At 33.6% G+C, this 26,131-nt stretch overlaps 1 protein-coding gene across 5 annotated transcripts in view; it reads right to left on the reverse strand.

The window, feature by feature from the left end:
- The window catches only part of LOC139484599 (uncharacterized), a 231,826-nt gene that overhangs the window by 67,385 nt on the left and 138,310 nt on the right, over positions 1 to 26,131 (reverse strand). For 3 of the 5 annotated variants that reach the window (XM_071268382.1, XM_071268383.1, XM_071268381.1), the window contains one exon: positions 18,572 to 18,619. The exons of the other annotated variants lie outside the window; for them this stretch is intronic. In XM_071268382.1, coding sequence (XP_071124483.1) covers positions 18,572 to 18,604 — 33 coding nt within the window. In that variant the 5' untranslated portion in view covers positions 18,605 to 18,619. The remainder of the gene's footprint in view (positions 1 to 18,571; positions 18,620 to 26,131) is intronic. 5 annotated transcript variants of the gene reach the window in all.

Genomic DNA, 26,131 nt, shown 5'->3' on the forward strand with positions numbered 1-26,131 from the left:
CCGCCCATCATTTACACTGCTAATGTTCCACATCTGCAACCACAATCGCTTGTATGTGACCTATTTGTTTTATAGTAGCGAACACACAAAACAATTACAATTGTATAAGAGGTCCGTATGATTGTTCTTCCACTCTTTCACATTTCCCTAAACTCCGTGTCAAAGTTTAAGGCATTGGGTATAGGCCTTCTCTTGAGTGCTTAACAAGCTACCACAGCCATGGACAGTGTTGGTATAAATAACTTTGACAATTTCGGAATAGTCAAAAGTTCTCACTATGTAAAGCTCACATCAGGTGGAATATTATGGGATTTGTCCAGTCAGTTTTCCAGTCAGGAATACTTCTCCGCTCTATAATCTGATGCATTTTGATGGACGCTGCATGTAGTTTATGTGCGGCGTTCCCCTTCGGCAGACCTTACAGAGTTGTTCGTATCGTAGCTACTATATGCGCCATAGCAATTCATTGAGACATTTTTTCTTAATAGTAAGCTGCAAGGTTGACGTTTGTTTTACCTTTTGTAGTATACATAAATTGAATCAATGCCATACCACCCTTTATGCAAGTTATGAGTGATGGTATAAAGGCAGGTAATGAAAGTGCACAATAGATGTAAGATTCGAATTGCTTCACAAAATCCAACTTGCATGATTTTCTCATGGTGCCGTCATTTTGAAAAGGGGATAATGGAATGCCGCGGGGTGCGACAACACGTGTTCTATGATAACATCATCTCTACATTTTGCCGAAATCAGTGCACGTCTATTCACAAGTTATTCACAAGTTATGGATTTATGCGACCTGAAAGTATTTCCCCCGATTTTTATTTAAGGTTTGTGTTTGACTTTGATATTGGACTATAAAAACTCCTTGTGATCTTAAGAAAGAGCACTAGTGATAAAATGTTTAGACATGTTCAAGCCTTTCTCAACAACTGTGCGCAAGGAATCTCGAATATGTCTTTGAGCATGCATTTAAGAAAAGATTTAAGACATCGAGGGTGGGATAGCACACCAAAGGGATCAGTCATGGATCATTTAGATGGTTCACAATGGCAATAACATGTTCTTCATCTCTTTTCGTTGTTGTTGGCTTTGTTTCTTCTTGTGAATTTGCAGAATTTGCAGCATTCCATCCCTTTTCAGCATTACACGACTAATGGATTCTATTAAATGTCTAGTAAGGGTCCATCTAACAAGCGCAGACTTTTGATTTGTTATGCCTACAGTGCCACCTATAGGCGAGTGATATGAGAGCCAAATTTACATGTGTAATGCACCTACCTAACACACGGCTAAATTATATATCACTGGAAAGCTAAGAATGTGTACTTTCTAAATATCCCGGTCGTCAAAAGAAAGTATGGTGCATTTTTTTTAAATCGAGGTCAAAGGTCATGGGTGCAATTTCAATTCACGGATACTTCCAGTAGAAAAATCGAGTCAAAACAAATGCAAAAACGAAACAATTTTAACAGGAATGCTGTATTACTGTTGGGAAAATATATTTCTATCATAGTATTGAATTAATTTGGTTGATTTTTAACGGAAACGCATGTTACGTAACGTTTTCTCTCGGAGTCTTTGAAAATGAACCATTTAGTCACACAAATGTATCTGTAGTCGCCCTTGCATTATCTAAATCCTATAATACCTCCATATCATTTGATTGCACGTATTAAAAACATATATCTGCAAATTTGATATAAATAACCCGAAACAAAATATTTGAAGCAAGGGGGAGATATAACATATGACGAATTTTTAATTGTTTAGAAAAGTCCCATGATGACCTGTACATTAAAATTGAGGAAGCATATGGTCTCCTGTTAGTTTGAGAGCCTGCCAACCGCTTTAAGATCAGACAACCATAGGGCAGATTTTTTTTTTATTATTGTAGTGCAATATGTTGAGTCTGGATCATATCGCAATTTCATTTACATCACTAAATCAGATATGATAAGAGTACTTACTAACATTACTAAAATGAGTAAAGTGCTACTAGTATATTTATATCAACAAAATTGTGACAATTTTAATATAAAACATCACAAGAAAAATATGATCACTCATTGTACGTCAAACTGTGTTTGATTTTACTTTAGTCGGCCGCCGTGTATCTTGAGATATCTAATTAATCAAACAACACTTGCCAAAGTAGAAATGTACTTTTTATAAATTACACTAGTGATGACATTCGGCTACTTTGGAAATAAGTTTTACTTTTTTATATCTTGTTTCACCGCTTCAAACGGAGGACAAAGTTATCCTAATATTGAACCTTTTATTTGGCTTTCTTATGTTAAAATCCCGTTAGCGTATCACCTAAATGATCGAAACGTCGGACCAATGTGATGTTGGACCATTTAAGTGTCGGAATATTGCGATATCGGAATATTATAGCTTCATTTTAACTTTTTATCTCATCATTCTTATCGTTCAACATATCCATACAAAGACAACTTCTTTGGCATGGGCATATATCAGTACAGCAGATGTTTTGCTCAAAGCAGACACAAGATCTACTATATACAGATTGAATTAAAATTTGGGAATGGACATGAGAGATTTGTCAAAGAGACACCAATCTGTTCAAAAAGCAGGCAACGGCCGAAGACCACCAATGGGTCACCAATGCAGCAAGAAACTCCCAAACCCGGAGGCGTTCTTCAGCTGGCCCCTAAACAAAAATGTACTAGTTTGAAATGATAATGGACGTCATACTAAGTTTCGAAATATACTCAAGAAATTAAAATAAAAAATCATACAAAACTAAGAAAGGCCAGAGGCTCCTGATTTGGGACATGCAGGCGCAAAATTGCGGCGGGGTTAAGCATGTTTTTGGAAATCTCAACCCTATACCTATACCAATGCGTGAACAGATCAAATCTTGTAGAAAGTTGGATGACATCTGTCGAACCGATGTTGCCTTTTAGCCAACCAAAGTCATACGGAGAACTTTTATTGTTTCTGTAGTTAGGTCGACAAAAAGTCACATTGTCTTGGATAAAATTTTGACCCCCAGAAGAAAAATAATGCCATGTAGAATGTATGCCCCATTTTTCTCCTGAGCAGTCAAACTTGTTAATAGTTATCAAAGGTGTGTCCATAAAACGGTGCATTTGTAATAATAAACCTAAATGAAAAAGAGTAAAAAAAAATATTTATAGATAATATACATTCTACTAAAGCCATATATCTAAGAACTTTGGCAATAGGAATATCTTACGCTTTATTAACTGCCGCAGATGCGCCATCATCCAAAAGACAATACAGAAATGTTTTTAAAGCAAGTGGCATAATTTCAATTGAATAATCCAGTGAAATGTTTTTAGATAATGGATATTTATCTGATTGGATTACAACTTTACCCTATATCTGCTTCCGTAAAACACTAGTAGCTGCATAAAGTGTTTGCAACCAGTTTCGCAGTCACTGCTCAGATCTTTTAATTTTACAGACTGTATATCACAATCATTTTAAACGAGTAATTTTCTGTCATTAAGGCATAAGACAAAATTATAGAGCTACTGTATACAATATTGGATGTACCTTGGCCTTGTTGATGCTGTATACATGTAACTATAAATTGACCATATATTTTTAGTTTTTGTTGAAGCTGATATTATGTTGTGTAGTTTTCTCGGCGGCGATCCTCGGGCAGAAATTAAGCCCGGTTAACTGATCAAGTAATTAAAGTTGTTAACCAGAATACTATCTTGTGTACAGGCACGTCATCTTTAATCGTCGAAATGTTAGTAAAAGCTGTTTTATTTTGTTACCCCGATTCTGTTTTTTGTCCATGGATTTATGAGTTTTGAACAGCGGTATACTACTGTTGCCTTTATTTATGGTCAGAATTAAATAGCTCCTTACTTTCTGATGTCAAATTTTGTAGCAAATATTTAGCGATGCAAGCTCGATGATATAAAGATTTAATAGTAAAATTATCATGAGTTATTTTGTAAATCTGATCATTGTAGGCAATATATGTAGTAACACTCAGCAAAACAGCTTGAGTTTGCTCCTCAGAGGATACCTTATGAAGTTGTGTAACTTGCTTATAGGCTTTATACATTTGAAAAATATATACAAACAGACAAATCAGAATGAGTTGTAGATCTACTGCCCTCGTTGATATATGAGAAGAGACTGGTCGGTAGAATTGATACATGTAGTACAAAATCTTTGTACAGAAAAAACAGAAGATGATAGGTTGTGCTTACTTTTGAAATATTTATAGAAACTCTTATGATATTTTGTATTTTCAAATGGGATGTTTCATTTTTTTCATATTCATCGACCAGTCTTCTGTAAACTTCATCTTTTCGTTTTCCCACTGCGGCAATACAACTGTATCTTCATTTAAGTGTTTAACTACATAGTTTCTATGTAGTAAATACATGACAGACTATGCATATCTGTGTCAATCAATGGATAGTTTTTCTTTTTATAATAGGAATGGTTTCATTGTGAACTGGACTGTGAAAATTTGACACGACTCGGAAGATTTTCTACATTTTTCCGATACGATTCCTTATTTAGAAAGGGTGAATTCTACAGAACTCAAAAACTATGTTTTACTTTGATTTGATCTTAATTTCGGACGATTTTATATCTATTTAAGCTACACTAAAGTTACAGATAGAATTAAAACCGTTTGAATATGATTTATCGTACTCTAATAGCACTAGTAAGTACACGGAAATCGACTAATATATTCAGTAAAAAACGATAACGAAATAGATAAGGGATTCCGGAAACTATAGTGATTTTACCCAACATCATAACATTCGTGCGGTACGACTGGTTCCAAAAATATAATGTTACATTTGAGATGACGATCTCGAAAAAGAGACCAATTTCCCTCTCGTTCTGCTCTTACATTTGACAGCTAAATGTCCACATCTTCAAGGAACATATCCCAGTGTGTAAAATGTAAGAAATACATCACATCCACATTGCGTATATGTATCTACATGAGGCTGTATCTGAGCTTCGTATAGCTCCGTCATATGAGCGTTATGAATTATGTCTGGCTTGAATTGCTGAAAAAGTGCTTCTGAGACAAAGGAATTTGATATTATTCATTAATGAAGGTACACATGTATGAAATATCATATAAATGGCAATAATATTACATTTTGCGTTAAAAAAAATATGAAAAGAAATTGGACCGTACTCTATTAAATGCAGAGTATTCGTAGAGTTAAACTTTTACAAAAACTGTTTAATAACAAATTAATTTTGCTCAAATCTATTTGAAATCGTTAAAATAACATGCATAAGGTGTAACAACAATGTATATAATAACAGAAATCGTATCACGGATGTTATTTTACAATGTTGACCTCAAAACTTTTCTTAGTCGATTTTTCGTTCTAGTAAACTAACGTACTTCAAAGCTCATTTTACGAAAATTGCACCGTACGATTTATTGACGACAAGTCAAAGTGTTAAGTTTAGCCTTTGAACTACCAATACTGTGATTTATAGCCGTATAGTCTGAATGACGATTAAACTCCTTATATAAGCGACTTTTCCTTACTCGGTCACCGTACTATAAGGGTCAATGATTAAATTATAACCAACATCGGACAATGAATACTACAACTTCCGTATTTACGTTACATTATGATGACCTCCACAAAACTAAAGTGACAAATTGTTAAAATCAATGTATTGTATTTTTAATAACTAATCATAATTCATATATATATATATATATATATATGTTGTTTGTGCTGTTTTTAGACCCTTCTACAACGAAATTTGTTTTACATACACACGTATAAAAATTGTGGTTTTTATCCAACGCAATCAAAGGTTTGAACGTAGTTTTCAATTTAGACTCGTTTTTTTTTTGGGCTTGTATCATATTTTCCCTCCGGTTTATATGATCCGTTCATCCGATATTGACTCTTTAAATTCAAGAGTCTATCTAAAAAATGAGGGTACTTTTTCTAAAAATGAGGGTATTTTTTATATGGCCTTCCAAATACCGTTTCGATCCCTAACATCACTGAAGGGACATATATTGTTGAAATCCGGATCTGGTGTACTAAATAAATATTGACACCGTATGTTTGTGTCATAGCATCGTGGCCACAAGTTAATTTTTATCTGTTTAGTATTGAATTTACATTAAGATCAATTTTGTTACATCTTGTGATCAATTTTATTTGGCAATCGCCAATGGCAGTCAGCAGGGTTAAAGAACATCAGTTGTTCGACCTGTTAGTCAAATGCGATTCACTTTTTTGGTCTTTTGAAAAATGTTGTTTGTGCTGTTTTTAGACCCTTCTGCAACGAAATTTGTTTTACATGCACACGTATGAAACTTGCGGTTTTTATCCAACGCAATTTTTGAACGTAGTTTTCAATTTAGACTCGTTTATATTTTTTCGTTTGGGCTTGTATCATATTTTTCCTCCGGTTTTTATGATCCGTTCATCCTATATTGACTCTTTAAAATTCAAGAGTTTATCTAAAAATGAGGGTACTTTTTCTAAAAATGAGGGTACTTTTTATATGGCCTTTCAAATACCGTTTCGATCCCTAACATCACTGAAGAGACATTTATTGTCGAAATCTGGATCTGGTGTATTAAAAAAATATTGACACCGTATGTTTGTGGCATAACATCGTGGCCACAAGTCATTTTTTTCTGTTGAGTATTAAATTTATATTAAGATCCATTTTGTTACATCTTGTGATCAATTTTATTTGGCAATCGCCAATGGCAGTCAGCAGGGTTAAAGAAGATCAGTTGTTCGACCTGTTAGTCAAATGCGTTTTGTTTAAATAAACTTTTTTCCCTTTTTTGGTCCTTTGGAATATGTTGTTTGTGCTGTTTTTAGACCCTTCTACAACGAAATTTGTTTTACATGCTCACGTATAAAAATTGCGGTTTTTATCCAACTCAATTATAGGTTTGAACGTAGTTTTCAATTTAGACTCGTTTATATTTTTTCGTTTGGGCTTGTATCATATTTTCCCTCCGGTTTATATGATCCGTTCATCCTATATTGACTCTTAAAATTCAAGAGTTTATCTAAAAATGAGGGTACTTTTTATTTGGCCTTTCAAATACCGTTTCGATCCCTAACATCTCTGAAGAGACATTTATTGTCGAAATCCGGATCTGGTGTACTAAAAAAATATTGACACCGTATGTTTGTGGCATAACATCGTGGCCACAAGTCATTTTTTTTGTTGAGTATTAAATTTATATTAAGATCCATTTTGTTACATTTTGTGATCAATTTTATACCCTTCTACAACGAAATTTGTTTTACATGCACACGTATAAAATTGCGGTTTTTATCCAACGCAATCATAGATTTGAACGTAGTTTTCAATTTAGACTCGTTTGTATATATATATATATATATACAACTCGTCTAAACACCAACCCAACAATGTTAGATCTGTAAATTTGCTTTCGCAAATTTTTGGTTCTTCCCTCGCCGGGATTCGAACCCATGCTACTGTGATATCGTGACATCAAATCGCCTGCACTGCAGCCGTCCCGCTAGACCAAACGACCACCTGGGCTCTCAAAAAAAGAGCTTTCGCTGGCCGTGTGTTACCTTTCCACGTCAGTTTTAATCTAGCGGCGTACTACAGTACATGATATATAAGGCATGGAGATGTTATTGTTACAGATCAGCTCAATTATCTATAGTAAAGGATCCTACAAATTAATGTAAGATACAGTCACAGAAAATAATTATATTCATAAGTACGTCTGAGTCAGTGACAACCCTACAACAGATGTATCCATCGGATCGCCATCAATGATGGTGATACATGGCTGTGTACATAATGTATATACAACTCGTCTAAACATCAACCCAACAATGTTAGATCTGTAAATTTGCTTTCGCAAATTTTTGGTTCTTCCCTCGCCGGGATTCGAACCCATGCTACTGTGATATCGTGACACCAAATCGCCTGCACTGTAGCCGTCCCGCTAGACCACACGACCACCTGGTCTCTCAAAAAAAGAGCTTTCGCTGGCCGTGTGTTACCTTTCCACGTCAGTTTTAATCTAGCGGCGTACTACAGTACATGATATATAAGGCATGGAGATGTTATTGTTACAGATCAGCTCAATTATCTATAGTAAAGGATCCTACAAATTAATGTAAGATACAGTCACAGAAAATAATTATATTCATAAGTACGTCTGAGTCAGTGACAACCCTACAACAGATGTATCTATCGGATCGCCATCAATGATGGTGATACATGGCTGTGTACATAATGTATATACAACTCGTCTAAACATCAACCCAACAATGTTAGATCTGTAAATTTGCTTTCGCAAATTTTTGGTTCTTCCCTCGCCGGGATTCGAACCCATGCTACTGTGATATCGTGACACCAAATCGCCTGCACTGCAGCCGTCCCGCTAGACCACACGACCACCTGGTCACTCAAAAAAAGAGCTTTCGCTGGCCGTGTGTTACCTTTCCACGTCAGTTTTAATCTAGCGGCATACTACAGTTCATGATATATAAATATATATATATATATAAAAGTCTATAAAAAGGACCAACCAGCAAATTTACTATGTACCGGATCGTCTAGAATATGCTATACTATGCAGATAAGGAAAAAATTATATCAGTCTAAAGATTTGCACAACGGTACTGATATAAGGTGTTATTAAACGAAAATGTTGTTAATAAATCGTGTTGACAAATATTTCGGCTCAACAAATGGCCTTCTTCTTGTGTCACAAGTTTTAACAGTGTCGGTTATTGTATAGAAAGGCATATACTATGAAAATAAGAGCGCGGGGCTGTGCCCCAAGCTCTTATTTTCATAGTATATACCTTTCTATACAATATCCAATTGAGCACATATTTACAACTTGAGTAATCCTGTAATTAGTCTATTGGTATGTTTTGGCTGACTAGCTGTAGCTCATTTACATAGTTTTGTAAATCTACTCACTATTATCATTGTAAGATATTGACTTCAGAATGAAAAGATTGTAGTTGCTGGTGTAAGTGTGTTTATGTATCATATGGTGTAGGTATATTTGTATAAAGCAGTGTTTTACTATACATGATAAATTTCAAAACATATAGATTGTTTGCAGTGGCAGATCCAAAAGAGGGGGTGGAAAATGCTTACTTGGGGAGATGATCAATGCTTTGAATAAGAACATACAGTTAAACCCCTCCTCCTGTATTTTTGGTTGAAACCCTTTAAAAATGGATAGATCTGCCCCTGGTATGTACCCATAGGTAGTCTAGTGAATAGTTTACATGCATGAAATATCTGTCACTAGACATAAAGCAACCAATAATCAATTCATTCATGACGAAATATATCGAAAGTTTCATGGTTCACTCTATTTTTGTGTACAAATTAATTACATGGAAGATAATATAAATGATTACAATTTTATATATATGTATATGTATGTCCAACAGCAAGTTATAAGATCTAAAAGACTAGCATTAATAAGAATATATTTAGTATACATAATCATTAACCATAAGAATAGGTACAGAGAAAAATAGACCAACATTGTTACTTAATCGGATTTTTGACGTTCTAATGTGACAAGTGATCACAAGTTATCTGTTAACATTCCGCTGGAAGACCTATCTGGACACATTATTCTGCTGGAAGACCTATACCTGGACACATTATTTTATCATTTTGAAGTCATTGGTTTGACCTACCGGGGGGTTCGAAGTCACGACCTACCGCATCAATGGAACACGCTTGCATACAACCAGGCAATGCTGATCATTAACAGAAAAATAAACACGAAAAAAAATATTTTCAAACAATACCAAAAATATATTTCATACTTTTATTAAAGATAAATAAAAATCAAGAATTGCCTTATACACTAAAGACTTCCATAGAAGATGCGCTTCAAGATTTTTTATATAAATTATGAATAACTATTATATTTTTGGCCAATGAATTATTTTAGTGTAAAGATTAATAACTATATCGTTATCGATTTAAAAATAAACCAATGAGGAAAGTAATAAGCCAGCATACTTATAGGTTTTTTTTTTATACTTATGAGTTACCTTTTTCATATTTTTTCTCTTTTAAGAACCCATCTTCAACCAGTTTTGTAACGACATTAAGATTTGTTTCAATTTTTTTATTTTGATTTGTATTCGGAACACTTAATTTTTAACCGTCATCGCTAAGGTAAAAGCTGCAATCCCTGCTGCAGATTGGACATATTGTATATAGTAGTGTGCTGGTAGATAATTTGAAACGCGAAACTCGCATATTGATATATAATTTTTTTTAAATGACAGTTTAAAAGTTTGGTCGTCGTTTCAAAAGTGAGGAATTTGCCTCATTTGCCTCCATTACGCTACGGCCCTGCTGACATGGGCACTACATAAAATCTGCTATACAATTATGACCACTAATGGTCCTACAGATACTCTGTACTTTTGACATGACAAAAGGTCTCGCTTTTCTAGACTGTCTATAATTTTTTTATTCTTAATTTGTGATATATACAAGATTAAGGTGTAGAATGAGACAACTCTTCACAAAAGAACAAATGACACAGAAATTTTTACAACTATAGTCCAACGAAGGAGTTTCAACAATGAGCAAAGCCCATACAGCATAGTCAACTATAAGAGGCTCCAAAATGACAAATGTAAAACAACAAAAACTAACAGCCAAATTAATGTTAAAAAAATCAACGAAAACACAACAACAAACGATAAGCACTGAATGAAAAGCTTATGACTTGGGACAGTCACGTCCGTACTAGGACAATGGTGTAACAGTACGAAATCAATATTATAAACGGGATAATTATTCTTTATTTATTAGTTGTAGTTGTTTTAAAAATAGTGTTCAGCAGCTGTGGATACTATCATTTCGGTACATGGAGCTAATTTGGAAATACTAGAAATGGCTAGCTGTTTTTATGCTTCGTTTCAGTCTCAAGAGTCAATCTTTTTCTATCTGTTTTAATTGTGATCATAATCATTTGATAAACATACTTCTATGATCTCCATTGGCTATAACTTGGATATTTATAAAAACTATGTATCATAGATATATGCATGCGTAAAATAAGTTCTCGACATTAACTGGCTAAAATATAAATTAAGAATTTAACCTCACGTTATACTTACGACGAAGAAGCCTCAAGCTATATATAATAAATGTACTTACGACGAAGATTTTGCCTTAAGCTCTAGTACTTATGATGATGATGCTACTGATGTATGTCTTATATCCAGCGACAAATATTACATATATATTGAGGATGATGTAAATTGATTACAATGATAAATACATATACCTTTTTAAACATGCCCGACAATAAAAAGTCGCATTTTCGTATGCTAGCTAACAAGAGAGTGTTACCACTATAAAGAAACACTTGTCTTTCTACGAGTAAACCAATACCTGCTCTTGCTCGTGAATGCATCATGCTTGGTGGAGAAGCCGACAAATACAGTCTTAAAGTCATTCGATCAGGGGGTCCAACAGAATAATTGAATTTTTATTCGAGGCTAGCCTGCTACCAGTCAATCCCATAAACAAGTATATATATATGAATATAAAACGGTTTTTTTTCAGTCGTGTAACACCTTTACTGGTGATCCTGTCATTGGATCTGTCGCATAGTTGTTACTTTTATATATACATGTATATACCTCCAAAGCGAGACAAAAGTTGAAACTTAAAATTTTCGCTAACTCAATAAATATCTTATGCGATAGCTTTAGAATCTACTTCTAATTGAATAAATACGAGTATAAGAAAATTCCCGTAAAGACTGAAGTGACATTAAAGTTGTCTCAAAAATGTTAAAACTATGTAAATTGACATTCACATCCACTTTTAATTAGAAATACTTGGAGACAGGAGACAGTACACATGTTTTTACACACATTATTATCAACTACAATTTTCTTTTTTTAATGTTCGTTGAATTTCATATGAAAAAAAAGTATAGGTCAACTACTAAAATTTAAAGAAGTACATGACCTGTAATGGTTTTTTTTTAAATATTCACTTCCCATTGGCGTTCGTTTTCCCTGTTGAATTTGTTTTCCGAAGATTGTAAATTGAGGAGAATTAAGTGCAGAAGAAGAGAACGTTTGAAATGATACTTAATAAAGTATGATGCAATCCCAGTTTTCAACTTTAACTGAGACACGTTCTGATTAACATTTTGAGTTCATTTTTTCTGAAATTACGACAAAATCTATATAAATTAATACCCACGGAAATTAAATATTATAAAACATTAAAAATAGAAAAGAAGAATCTATCTGATAACGACAAACAAAATCAATACACATATCAAATAATAGGTTCATTAAATTTTGCAATTGCATCTGAAAATCAAAGGCATTGTCAAAACCATGAAAGACAACTCCAATGAATCGTATGATAGGTAAAGATACGTATATATATATACGTGACTGGTCTAATGATAGTGAAGTTAAGGCGGGAATCTCAATAATCACGTGATATATAAAAATCATGATTTCTTTCGTTTTTAATCATCTTAGAAATATTTAATATTGATAAAATTTATTATAGATGGGTTTCATAGTTTAGGAATACTTAGTTAAAACTTGAGTAACGCATTTAACAAAATTAATTGGTTAGCAATAACCGGTCCCGTTACGTGCGTACGTCGAGTTAGGTACGTATGTCATTTTATTGGAAATCTCTAATAATCGTCAATATGATCATGATGATAACTTTATAGGATTTACATAAGGATTCTTGAATCTTTAAAACTTCGATAGAAGCTTAAACCCGCCTCCATTTACGTGAATTTTTGCGCTGTTTTGAAACCCATTGGTGGCCTATTGTTTGTTATTTGTAGGGTTGTTGACTCTTTGCCACATGCCCCATTTCCATTCTCTATACGTTTATAACCTCTCTAAATAGTCTAACGAATATAAAAACACCCCTATTAAAATGTAGCTAAACCGAAACATAAAACATTAGATACGTAAAAGTCATCGAAACTCAAGTTAAAATCCTAAAGATGTTCTGTCTTCCTGCTAGACCAAAAGAAACAGATAATCACCTTTTGAGATAACAAGATATTTCCACAGTTTCAACTATGTATTTATAACTGATATACATTTAGCTTAATATGACGACAGTCAATAACATATCCAAGAGGGACGAAAGACACCAGAGGGACAGTCAAACTCATAAATCTAAAACAAACTGACAACGCCATGGCTAAAAATGGAAAAGACAAACAGAAAAACAATAGTACATATGACACAACATAGAAAACTAAAGAATAAACAACACAAACCCCAGCAAAAACTAGGGGTGATCTCAGGTGCTCCGGAAGGGTAAGCAGATCCTGCTCCACATGTGGCACCCGTCGTGTTGCGTATGTGATTACAAATCCGGTAAATAGTCTAATTCGGTAGGTCACATTCATTAAAGGGAAGGGGATTGTAGTTACGACGTAAGGAACATATCCGATATCATTTGTGAAACGGTTATTCCATAACGGTCAACCAACTCGTGATGGCGTCCGTAAAATTTACGAAGGAATGATTTCAACTTCACCATTTGGAACTCTTGGTTTAATAGCTTCCTTGTGAGCAGCAACCCTCTATCACGAAAATCATGATAGGAAATACAAGCACGGGGATATCGTATCAATTGGGAGATATATACCCCGTATGCAGGTGCTGCTGGAATCTTGCTACTTAGAAATGGAAAGTACACAATTGGAAAGCTGAAATCATCTCTTTTGTCGTAAAGTTTTGTTTTCAACCGACCCTCATTGTCAATTTCTAGATGTAAGGCAAGATATGAAGCCGACTTAACTGTATCTGTAGTATCCTTTATCTCTAGTTCGATGGGATAGATGCGTTCCACATAGTCACCAAATGTTGAATTGTTTAGTGAAAGAACATCATCTATATAGCGGAAAGTAGAGTTAAAGGATATTGCTAACTTCTTATCTTTCTTCCTAAGAAGTTCCTGCATGAAGTCAGCCTCATAATAATAAAGAAACAAGTCGGCAAGTAGAAGGGCACAGTTTGTTCCCATTGAAATGCCGACAGTCTGTTGAAAAATACGTCTTCCGAACGTAACAAATATGTTGTCAATCAAGAAATCAAGCATATTGATAATATCAGTTTCCGAGAATTTTTTGTTTGAATCAGAGCGATTCTTTACAAAGTAGGATTTATCCCTCCCTAAGACAAGATACTTGTATCTACGTTGGCCATTCTTTTCTTCTTTTTTTTTTATTTTTTATCCAAGTTTTGACTTGTTACTTGAAATTAAACCGTTAATGGATTTACAATCTTAGGTATTTATTTGGAATACTTCTGATATACTTACTCAAGATAATAATTTCTAAATTTCATATCTTACATATAATTTGTTGTAATGTTTTAAATGCTAACATATAACCTCCATCAAAAACATTAATCAAAGAGCTGAAGAGCTCTGAGGGAAAAGACGGCCATTGTTTCAATTTTTAGGTGGGTATCTTTTGATAGTCTACATACAAAGAACAAGCAAAAGAACAGCTAGAACATATAGAAAGGCTAACAATAATGAAACTAATTGTTGTTTATTGTTATTTCATTTCCTTAGTCAAGAATTCATCATAGAGACAATTTGGACCAATGAGATCTGCACCTTCTAAATCAAAACATTTGATTAAAGTTGGGAGTTAATTATCTAAAATTCAATTGAATTTAACAACTACTACAATATATTTTAAAATTTTAATTTTAATTATGTACAACTGAACGGCAGGCTAAGACCATTCTCAATTTTTTGTGACAGTATTCTCAGAAAGTGAGGACTGAAAAATCTATTCAGTTTTAATTTTCCATTGATAAAGTTCCAAGTTACAACTCTCATCACAGGGATACATGTACTTATAAAATCAAATATGATTGATATAAGCTGTGTGAAGTTTGTTTCCAGATCCCACATTTTGATATATCTGTAAAATTCATGAATAAATAGCTTAAAACTTCAAAAAGCAATATTTAAAAAAAAAATGATAAAAAATAATGACCACTACAATAATTATGATGGTACGCAAAATTATTTTTTAATTGATGACTACTTATCATATATATACTTAATGTGACATTTTTAGTGTTCAGATACATTAACTTTCATTTTAGTGGGTAATTACTCATCAATTGAGGTGCTCCTTAATTGGAGAAAGATTCTAAAAACATAACTTTACAGAAAGAATGAAAACTGCAGTTACTCTCCCCAATCTCAATAGGTATAAACTACAAAAAGCAACATTTAATTTTTAAAATTTTTTTTTTTACCATTTCAATAATTATGTTGGTACACAAATTTTTTTTTTATATAGAAGACTACTTATCATCAGAGACATATAATACAATTTTATTATATGTCTCTGTTATCATATACTAAATGTCACATTTTAAGTGTTCAAAAACATTTACTTTGATTTAAGTGTATAATTACTCATCAATGGAGGTGCTCCTGGATTGGAGGAAGATTCTAAAAACCGAACTTTACAGAAACAATGAAAACTGTCGTTTCTCTCCCCAATCTCATGTATCCCCATTGACATTGTTTACCGCGAAAGTTGACCTACAAATTATCTGATTATAGCCTCAGATTAAAGCATTGCATGTTGGTGTGTAAATGATCTACACTACAGCAAACATCATTAGGTTTACATTTAACAAATACGGATTTTAAATTAGTATACAAATACTGTGAATGATTTTTATAATGAATAAAGGATATCCCTGTGTGGCATTCCAACAATGACGTCACTAGGTTAGATATATTTAGAATATTTCGTAATACTGATTTTTCCGGACTGTAAAAAAAACGTATATAGTGTAAGGGAAAGCTCAATATACGATAATTTCACGAGAAACAGAAGGGAAATGTGTAAAAAATGTATTTTAAGTCTATCTGTTCTCCTTGTCATCAATTTCAGTATGACATTTTGATGGGGTTTCCAAACTATCAAAACAAAATGATTGACGTGAGGGAATGATACTCTGGCCAACCCCATTAGGGAATTGACGGCTTGAAGCCGTCTTTCCCCAAAAATGTTTTTCTGATTCTATGGAAATTTATACCTTTCCGAACCCATTGTATAAAAAAAAATATTCAACGTGTGGTTGCCGGTGATCTCAGAAGATGATTGAACCTTTTTCAGCTCATTGGATGAATCAAAATATGCTAACAGGTGAAATTGACAACTTGTGCTATAATTTTTAGAAAACAGAAGGCACTCGAAGGGGATTTTAATTTAACAAAAAGTTATTTGTTTTTCTCATTAGAGATTGAAACAGATTCTTACATAGTAATGGTACTTGTGGATTATCGGATTAACTCGATAGTTAAAATATAAATTTTAAAGTCCTCGCCGCGGCTCATACTTTAAAATTGTAAATTTAAGTATCTCGATTGGATAAATCTGATAATCCACTGGCATTAATTAATTCTATATATAATCACTTGCCTGACTGATTTCCAACTTGTTTATATTTTTTCTCAGACTATCAACAAAAAATATCTTATCATGTGTTCTTTGCTGCAAAGGGTCAGGACATTCATGTTTCCATAATCCCTTTCGTCTCCAGTCGTCATTGACGCACGAACCGAGAGATCTGCCACATTAAAAAGTGGCGACCACGATGAGACACAACTTTGCAATCCTCTGATTCGAAGGCATAAAATATAACAGTAATCTCTGATAATTTTTACTTATTCAATATACAGTCAAAACGTGTCGAGACTGACGCAGATAGTGTCCAGACTGTCGTGAATGTACCGACACAAACTTGTGTTCTGTTCAGACTGTATCGAGCACAAATCGGACACTTTCAAGACTGCCAAAACTGTATCAAGACAAAATTAGAACACTCAAATACAACCAAAAACCAAGTCGAAAATACGTCTGACTCTATCAATATAAAAATAAGGGTATGTGGTATAATTGCCAATGATATTACAAAAGAAGATGTGGTATGATTGCCAATGAGACAACTATCCACAAAAGACCAAAATGACACAGAAATTAACAACTATAGGTCACCGTACGGCCTTCATCAATGGGCAAAGCCCATACCGCATAGTCAGCTATAAAAGGCCCCGATAAGACAATGTAAAACAATCCAAACGAGAAAACTAACGGTCTAATCTATATGTAACACATAAACAAACGACAACCACTGAATTTTACAGGCTGTTGACTTGGGACAGGCAAATACATAAATAATGTGGCGGGGTTAAACATGTTGGCGGGATCCCAACCCCCCTAACTTGGGACAGTGGTATAACAGTACAACATAAGAAAGAACTATAAAAATCAGTTGAAAAAGGCTTAACTCATCAAATGGACAAAAATACAAGTAGATGTGGCAAGGTATTTATACATCCCGACACAGAAAGACACAATGAACAGCTCTGAGATTACTCGCAGTTATCTGACAGCTAGTTCAAAGCCACTAACAACTAATAAAAAAATCATGTATCTAAGACTAAACTATCAATCTGTACACATCCAACGTCCAATGGATTTAGTGTTAAGACGTCATAAACAGCCAGAGAAAAACATGACCTTGTGCAATGCCAAGTTACAGGTATCGACAGATTGTAGATCCATGAATATGTATATGTATATAACATACTAGTAATATTTAGTTAGCTTTTAATTTAATGATAACAAAATCAATATTTATACCAATAAAAACAACTATTCACTCAATTTCAAAGTAAGTGAATGTAAACAATCGTAGGCAACTATACGGCCATCAACAACGATAATTACCTATTTACCGTATATTCGGCTACAAAAGTCCCCGACAAGAATAATATGAAACAGTGCAATTGAGGAAACTTACGGTTGTATTTATTTTATTTCTTTTACGAAAAACAAATGTGAATAAACTAATCATATATACCAGGACTAAATTTGCATAAACGCCAGACGCCCGTTTCGTCTACAAAAGACTTATCAGTGACGCTCGAATCCAAAAAAGTTAAAAAGGCCAAATAAAGTACGAAGTTGAGGAGCGTTGAGCACCAAAATTACTAAAAGTGTGTGACAGACAGGAACCAACGACTAATCTCGAAGCTCGTACGTTTTCGTGTATATATATATATATACACAATATAATGCGAAATAAAACTTATTAGATGGAAAGTTGCGTTATTCATCATTTTGTAGAGGATTTTTTACTTTATTTTCTCTTTTTAATCTGCCACGGTTGTAGTCATTGTTTAGTTTTGCCATTACTTAATATGGTTTTGTCATTACCCGATGTGGTTTCACCATTAGTTAATGTGGTTGTGTCATTAGGCAATGTGGTTTTAACATAACTTGATGTGTATGTGACTTAACGTAATGCAGTTGTTTCATTACATGATGTGGTTTGGTTATTTTGTAATGATAATTTGCCAATTCTTGATCTTCCCTTTTATATCATCAAAAATGAAGATCGCGAAACTTAATCGTCGTGAAGGTTGCTAGTAAAACCTAATCGAAAAATCTATTATGGTTTACAAATGTAATTACGGATGTACTTACCAATAGACAAACAGAATTAAACATTGTTATCATTGACAGTACTTATATCTGAAAAAAATAAATATATATAAGAGCTGATATGTTCCTCCGGGTAATATTGAATTTGTAAAAAAATCAAAATGAGCAATTAGGGTTCTAGATGACAAAAGAAGTGCTAATCATTAACCTAACATACCATTAATACAGTTGTACTTTACTAAGGTTTTAGTTAAAGTTACTAACAAATATATAGTATTTATATTCAACCAGTTAACTAGCTAAGGTAACACATATTGACAAAAAGTGCACCTTTGGTAAAGTTGATTAACTTTTCTCGGTTGTACATCAATTTGATGAGTATATTAAGGGTTGTTGTGCCCAACCAGAAAACACTTCTTTTCACTAGTGGTAAGCGGATGGTCGTTATTAAAGTTACGACCATCCAAAAATGGGAGACAACGCTCGGAATGTTTTTTTTTCTTTTCCGATTTTTGTGCAGTAAAAGATTTATTTGAGCCAAACTGCTTGTCTCATACATACTAATCGTCAGTGGGTTGATATTGAAACAAAATTTGAAACATAAAAACGTTCCTATTTTCGTTAATAAGCATTCAAAAATTCGAGCATGATGGTCGTTCCTAAAACAACAAAAATGTCGATGATTGTAGTAACGTAATTATGTGACGCTCGTCACTCTTTATTAAGGTGGTGCATAATACTACAGGGAGATAACTATGTAAAGTCAGCTAAACAATTGAATTACGTTATGTTGTAAAGGGAATATTAAGCTTTTCAGTGATCAAAATTTGTGTTTGTCAAATACTATATAACCAGTGTAATTTTTCTGATAAAATGGTTGGTTAAAGATTTTCGAAATTTTTATATTTTTGTTAAAGGGTCAAAGTAAATACTTTGTGGAAATTTTATGAAAATTAAACGAGCCAAATAATTTTAAGTGAAAGTGTTGGGTACCACCTTTAACATGTTAACTTAGGTCCGAATACGGAAAGTCAAGAGTTTTATAATGCCTTTGTCACACATTGGCGTATAGACCGGCGTGCACCAAATGTACAGAGAAAATTGACAAAGTCGGTATACGTTAGTTGCACGCTAGAGGAAAGCTAAGCAATCGTTAAATGCGCGTCGCATAAGTTTTGAGTACGTCGACATACAAAGATATACGCGTGGTGAACGCTACAACTCGAGGAAATTTTTATGCAGCCTACACATTCTTATCCAGCTCAAGCGTGTGTCTTGCGTATACCTGTACACTACAAGCGCGTTAAATGCGCTACAGATCAGTTTGAGACACATTTCGGGCACGTTGTATTCGCTGCAAGATTGTTCGACTTTACCTAAAACTTATATGGGTTTTTTTGTTACAAACACCCCATTATAGAACGTCCAAGACACGACCGGGTTGTGTCTCAACTACGTCCAAGAAACCTTTTTCCTTCGTGAGGTGCTTTCTTTCTACGTAAGGCAAACGCCCACAGGCGTTTCTTGAACGCCCGACAATCGTTTAGGTACGCTTTTCGTATGCCCAATACACACCTAAAGCTCGTTGTGAATACGTTAAAGATATGATTGACAGGTTGAATGCATCCAAAATTACTAGCGACTTGGCAGCGTACATGATTTCGAACACGCCCGGCAAACGTCGGAGCTATACGCTAATGTGTGACGCCGGTTTTAAACGTGTCTTTTAATACATGAATGTAAACATATATATAATAGATTAAAACTGACAAGGGAAGGTAACACATGGCCAGCGAAAGCTTCATTTTTATGAAGCCCAGGTGGTCGTGTGGTCTAGCCGGACGGCTACAGTGCAGGCAATTTGGTGTCACGATATCGCAATAGCATGGGTTCAATCCCGGCGAGAGAAGAACAAAAAATTTGCGAAAGCAAATTTACAGGTCTAACATTGTTGAGTTGATGTTTAGACGAGTTGTATATACATAATGTACACAGCCATGTATCACCATCACTGCTGGTGATCCGATGGATAAATCTGTTGTAGAGTTGTCACCGACTCAGACGTACTTATAAATATAATTAGGTCTTTCCACTTTTCCGTGGAAAGACCTATTGGTTTTCTTCTGATTATTAGGTCTTTCAACCTTTCAGGTGAAAGACCTATAGGGTTTGTTCTGATTATTATTAGGTCTTTCCACTTTTCCGTGGAAAGACCTATTGCTTTTGTTCTGATTATTATTAGGTCTTTCCACTTTTCCGTGGAAAGACCTATAGGTTTTGTTCTGATTATTAGGTCTTTCCACCTTTCCGTGGAAAGACCTATAGGTTTTGTTCTGATTATTATTAGGTCTTTCCACCTTTCCGTGGAAAGACCTATAGGTTTTGTTCTGATTATTATTTTTTTTTTCTTCCGCCTAAATTTGTTTCTTGCGTAGTATTGTTGTTTAATAAGTTGTCGCTTAGATATTTGAAATATGATATTGTTTAGTATATACGCTTTAAAAATTTACAACTGCGTCACAAAATACTTTACGTTGTAAGAGTTATCTCCCCAAACACTGTTTTTCTTGTGGCCACTACTCCTTCGCAAACGTTAAAGATTACGACAAATTTATTTTACCAAATTGCTTGTTACATCTTCAGGATTAGGTTATTCATTTGGACCGAAGCTTTACGGAGACTCCATATGAGAGTTATTCCCCCTTTTCCATTAAATTAAGTGATATGCATTTCTAAATGGTAAACCATAAGTGATAAAGACATAGGGTCTTTAGATTTGAGGTCCTTGGTCCAAAAAAATAAAAATGAGGTCAAGGTCAAAGGTCAAGGTCATATTCTAAATTTTGATTTTGGCTTATTTTCATTTATTTTCAAATACCTGATGACATATCGACAAATAATTTTTCATTAAAAGTTAGTTGCGACATGTCCTTACTTGTATATTTTGGTTAAAAGGGTGTGCAGACAATAAATGGGAGTTTTTGCCCATCTTACATTTAGAATTACGTGTAAAGTGATATTACTCATAAACCAAACATATTAAAGACCTAGGGTCTTTTGATTTAAGGTCCTTGGTTTGTGAACTTGAAATTGAGGTCAAGGTCATAGGTTAATATGACGTTCTAGATTTTGACCTTTGCTTTAAATTCATATAAATACACCATAAAGCCATAGGAACTAACATTTTAAACTGATTTTTCATATTTCAATATCAAAATAGATCTTTACTAGTGGTCCAGGAAAGACCTACAATTGTTCTCTGAACAATTGGTTTTTAATTATTTTTTTTTTTTCTTCCGCCTAATTTTTTTCTTGCGTAGTATTGTTGTTTAATAAGTTGTCGCTTAGATATTTGGAATATGATATCCTATAGTTTATACCCTTTTAAAATTTACAACTGCGTAACAAAATATTTTACGTTGTAAGAGTTATCTCTCCAAACACTATTTTTCTTGTGGCCACTACTCCTTCGCAACCGTAAAAGATTACGACAAATTTATTTTACCAAATTGCTCATTACATCTTCAGGATTAGGCAATTCATTTTGGACCGAAGCGTTCCAGAGACTCCATATAAGAGTTATTTCCCCTTATGCAAAGGATATAAGTAATATGCATATCTATCTGGTAAACCATAAGTGATAGAGACCTAGGGTCTTCAGAGTTGAGGTCCTTGGTCCCAAAAAATGAAAACGAGGTCAAGGTCAAAGGTCAAGGTCATAATCTAAATTTTGATTTTTGCTTATTTTCACTGATTTTCAAATACTGTATGACATATCAACAAATAATTTTTCATAAATTGTTAGTTGCGACATGTCCTAACTTGCATATTTTGGTTGAAAGGGTGCGCAGAAAATAAATGGGAGTTTTTGCCCATCTTACATTTAGAATTACGTGTAAAGTGATATTACTCATTAACCAAACATATTAAAGACCTAGGGTCTTTTGATTTAAGGTCCTTGGTTTGTGAACTTGAAATTGAGGTCAAGGTCATAGGTTAATATGACGTTCTAGATTTTGACCTTTGCTTTAAATTCATATAAATACACCATAAAGCCATAGGAACTAACATTTTAAACTGATTTTTCATATTTCAATATCAAAATAGATCTTTACTAGTGGTCCAGGAAAGACCTACAATTGTTCTCTGAACAATTGGTTTTTAATTATTTTTTTTTTTCTTCCGCCTAATTTTTTTCTTGCGTAGTATTGTTGTTTAATAAGTTGTCGCTTAGATATTTGGAATATGATATCCTATAGTTTATACCCTTTTAAAATTTACAACTGCGTAACAAAATATTTTACGTTGTAAGAGTTATCTCTCCAAACACTATTTTTCTTGTGGCCACTACTCCTTCGCAACCGTAAAAGATTACGACAAATTTATTTTACCAAATTGCTCATTACATCTTCAGGATTAGGCAATTCATTTTGGACCGAAGCGTTCCAGAGACTCCATATAAGAGTTATTTCCCCTTATGCAAAGGATATAAGTAATATGCATATCTATCTGGTAAACCATAAGTGATAGAGACCTAGGGTCTTCAGATTTGAGGTCCTTGGTCCCAAAAAATGAAAACGAGGTCAAGGTCAAAGGTCAAGGTCATAATCTAAATTTTGATTTTTGCTTATTTTCACTGATTTTCAAATACTGTATGACATATCAACAAATAATTTTTCATAAATTGTTAGTTGCGACATGTCCTAACTTGCATATTTTGGTTGAAAGGGTGCGCAGAAAATAAATGGGAGTTTTTGCCCATCTTACATTTAGAATTACATGTAAAGTGATATTACTCATTAACCAAACATATTAAAGACCTAGGGTCTTTTGATTTAAGGTCCTTGGTTTGTGACCTTGAAATTGAGGTCAAGGTTATAGGTTAATACGACGCTCTAGATTTTGACCTTTGCTTTAAATTGATATTAATACATCATAAAGCCATAGGAACTAACATTTTAAACTGATTTTTCATATTTCAATATCAAAATACATCTTTACTAGTGGAAAGACCTTCAATTGTTCTCTGAACAATTGGTTTTTAATTATTATTTTTTTTTTCTTCCGCCTAATTTTTTTCTTGCGTAGTATTTATGTTTCTAAAGATGTCGCTTAGATATTTGGAATATGATATTGTATAGTTGATACGCTTTAAAAATTTACAACCGCGTAACAAAATACTTTACATTGTAAGAGTTATCTCCCGGAACACTGCTTTTCTTGTGGCCACTAATCCTTCGCAACCGTAAAAGATTACGACAAATTTATTTTGCCTAATTGCTCGTTACATCTTAAGGATAAGGATATTCATTTGGACCGAAGCTATATGGTGACCCCATATGAGAGTTATTCCCCCTTTTTCATTTGATTCAAGTGATATGCATTTCTAACTAGTAAACCATAAGTGATAAAGACCTAGGGTCTTCAGATTTGAGGTCCTTGGTCCAAAAAAATGAAAATGAGGTCAGGGTCAAAGGTCAAGGTCATGTTCTAAATTTTGATTTTTGCTTATTTTCACTGATTTTCAAATACCGTATGACATATTGACAGATAATTTTTCATAAATTGTTAGTTGCGACATGTCCTTACTTGTATATTTTGGTTGAAAGGGTGCGCAGATAATAAATTGGAGTTTTTGCCCATCTTATATTTAGGTTTACCCGTTAAGTGATACTACTCTTTAACCAAACATATTAAAGACCTAGGGTCTTTTGAAGTAAGATCCTTGGTTTGTGACCTTGAAATTGAGGTCAAGGTCATAGGTTAATAGGACGTTCTAGATTTTGACCTTTGCTTTAAATTGATATTAATACATCATAAAGCCATAGGAAGTAACATTTTAAACTGATTTTTAATATTTCCATATCAAAATAGATCTTTACTAGTGGAAAGACCTTCAATTGTTCTCTGAACAATTGGTTTTTAATTATTATTATTTTTTTTTTCTTCCGCCTAATTTTTTTTCTTGCGTAGTATTGTTGTTTAATAAGTTGTCGCTTAGATATTTGGAATATGATATCGTATAGTTTATACGCTTTAAAAATTTACAACCGCGTAACAAAATACTTTATGTTGTATGAGTTATCTCCCCGAACACTGTTTTTCTTGTGGCCACTACTCCTTCGCAACCGTAAAAGATTACGACAAATTTATTTTACCAAATTGCTCGTTACTTCTTCAGGATTAGGATATCCATTTGGACCGAAGATATCCGGAGACTCCATATGAGAGTTATTTCCCCTTATGCATTTGATATAAGTGATTGCGTTTCTAACTGGTAAACCATCAGTGATATAGGCCTAGGGTCTTTGGATTTAAGTTCCCCGGTCCAAAAAAATGAAAATAAGGTCAAGGTCAAAGGTCAAGGTCATAGTCTAAATTTTGATTTTGGCTTATTTTCTCTTATTTTCAACAACCGTGAAAGATATTGACAAATTATTTTTACTTAATTGTGAGTTGCGACATGTAACTTATAAATTTTGGTTGGAAGGGTGCGTAAACAATAAATGAGTGTTTTCGCCCATCTTATATTTAAAATCATGTCTAAAGTGATATAACTCATTAACCATACATATTACAGACCTAGGGTCTTTTTATTTGAGGTCCTTGGTTGGTGACCTTGAAATTGAGGTCAAGGTCAAAGGTTAATAGGACGTTCTAGATTTTGACCTTTGCTTTGAATTCATATTTATACATTATAAAGTCATAGGAACTGACATTTTAGATTGATTTTTAATATTTTGATAATAAAATAGATCTGTACTTGTGGAAAGACCTTCAATTGTTCTTAGAACAATTGGTTTTTAATTATTATTATTTTTTTTTTTATTCTTCCGCCTTAATTTTTTCTTGCGTATTGTTGATGTTTCAAAAGATGTTGCTTAGATATTTGGAATATGATATCGTATAGTTTATACGCTTTAAAAATTTTCAACCGCGTAACAAAATACTTTACGTTGTAAGAGTTATCTCCCCAAACACTGTTTTTCTTGTGGCCACTACTCCTTCGCAACCGTAAAAGATTACGACAAATTCATTTTACCAAATTGCTTGTTACATCTTCAGGATTAGTAGTTTAGTTTCGACCGAAGCTATCTGGAGACTCCATATGACAGTTATTCCCCCTTATGTATTTGATATAAGTGAAATGCATTTCTAACTGGTAAACCATAAGTAATAGAGACCTAGGGTCTTTTGATTTGAGATCCTTGGTCCAAAAAAAATAAAATAAGGTCAAGGTCAAAGGTCAAGGTCATATTCTAAATTTTTTTGATTTTGGCTTATTTTCATTTATTTTCAAATACCTTATGACATATCGACAAATAATTTTTCATAAATTGTTAGTTGCGACATGTCCTTACTTGTATATTTTGATTGAAAGGGTGCGCAGACAATAAATGGGAGTTTTTGCCCATCTTACATTTAGAATTACGCGTAAAGTGATATTACTAATAAACCAAACATATTAAAGACCTTGGGTCTTTTGATTTAAGGTCCTTGGTTTGTGAACTTGAAATTGAGGTCAAGGTCATAGGTTGATATGACGTTCTAGATTTTGACCTTTGCTTTAAATTCATATAAATACATCATAAAGCCATAGGA

This window comes from Mytilus edulis, chromosome 8, assembly GCF_963676685.1.
Source record: "Mytilus edulis chromosome 8, xbMytEdul2.2, whole genome shotgun sequence".
Lineage (NCBI taxonomy): Eukaryota > Metazoa > Mollusca > Bivalvia > Mytilida > Mytilidae > Mytilus > Mytilus edulis.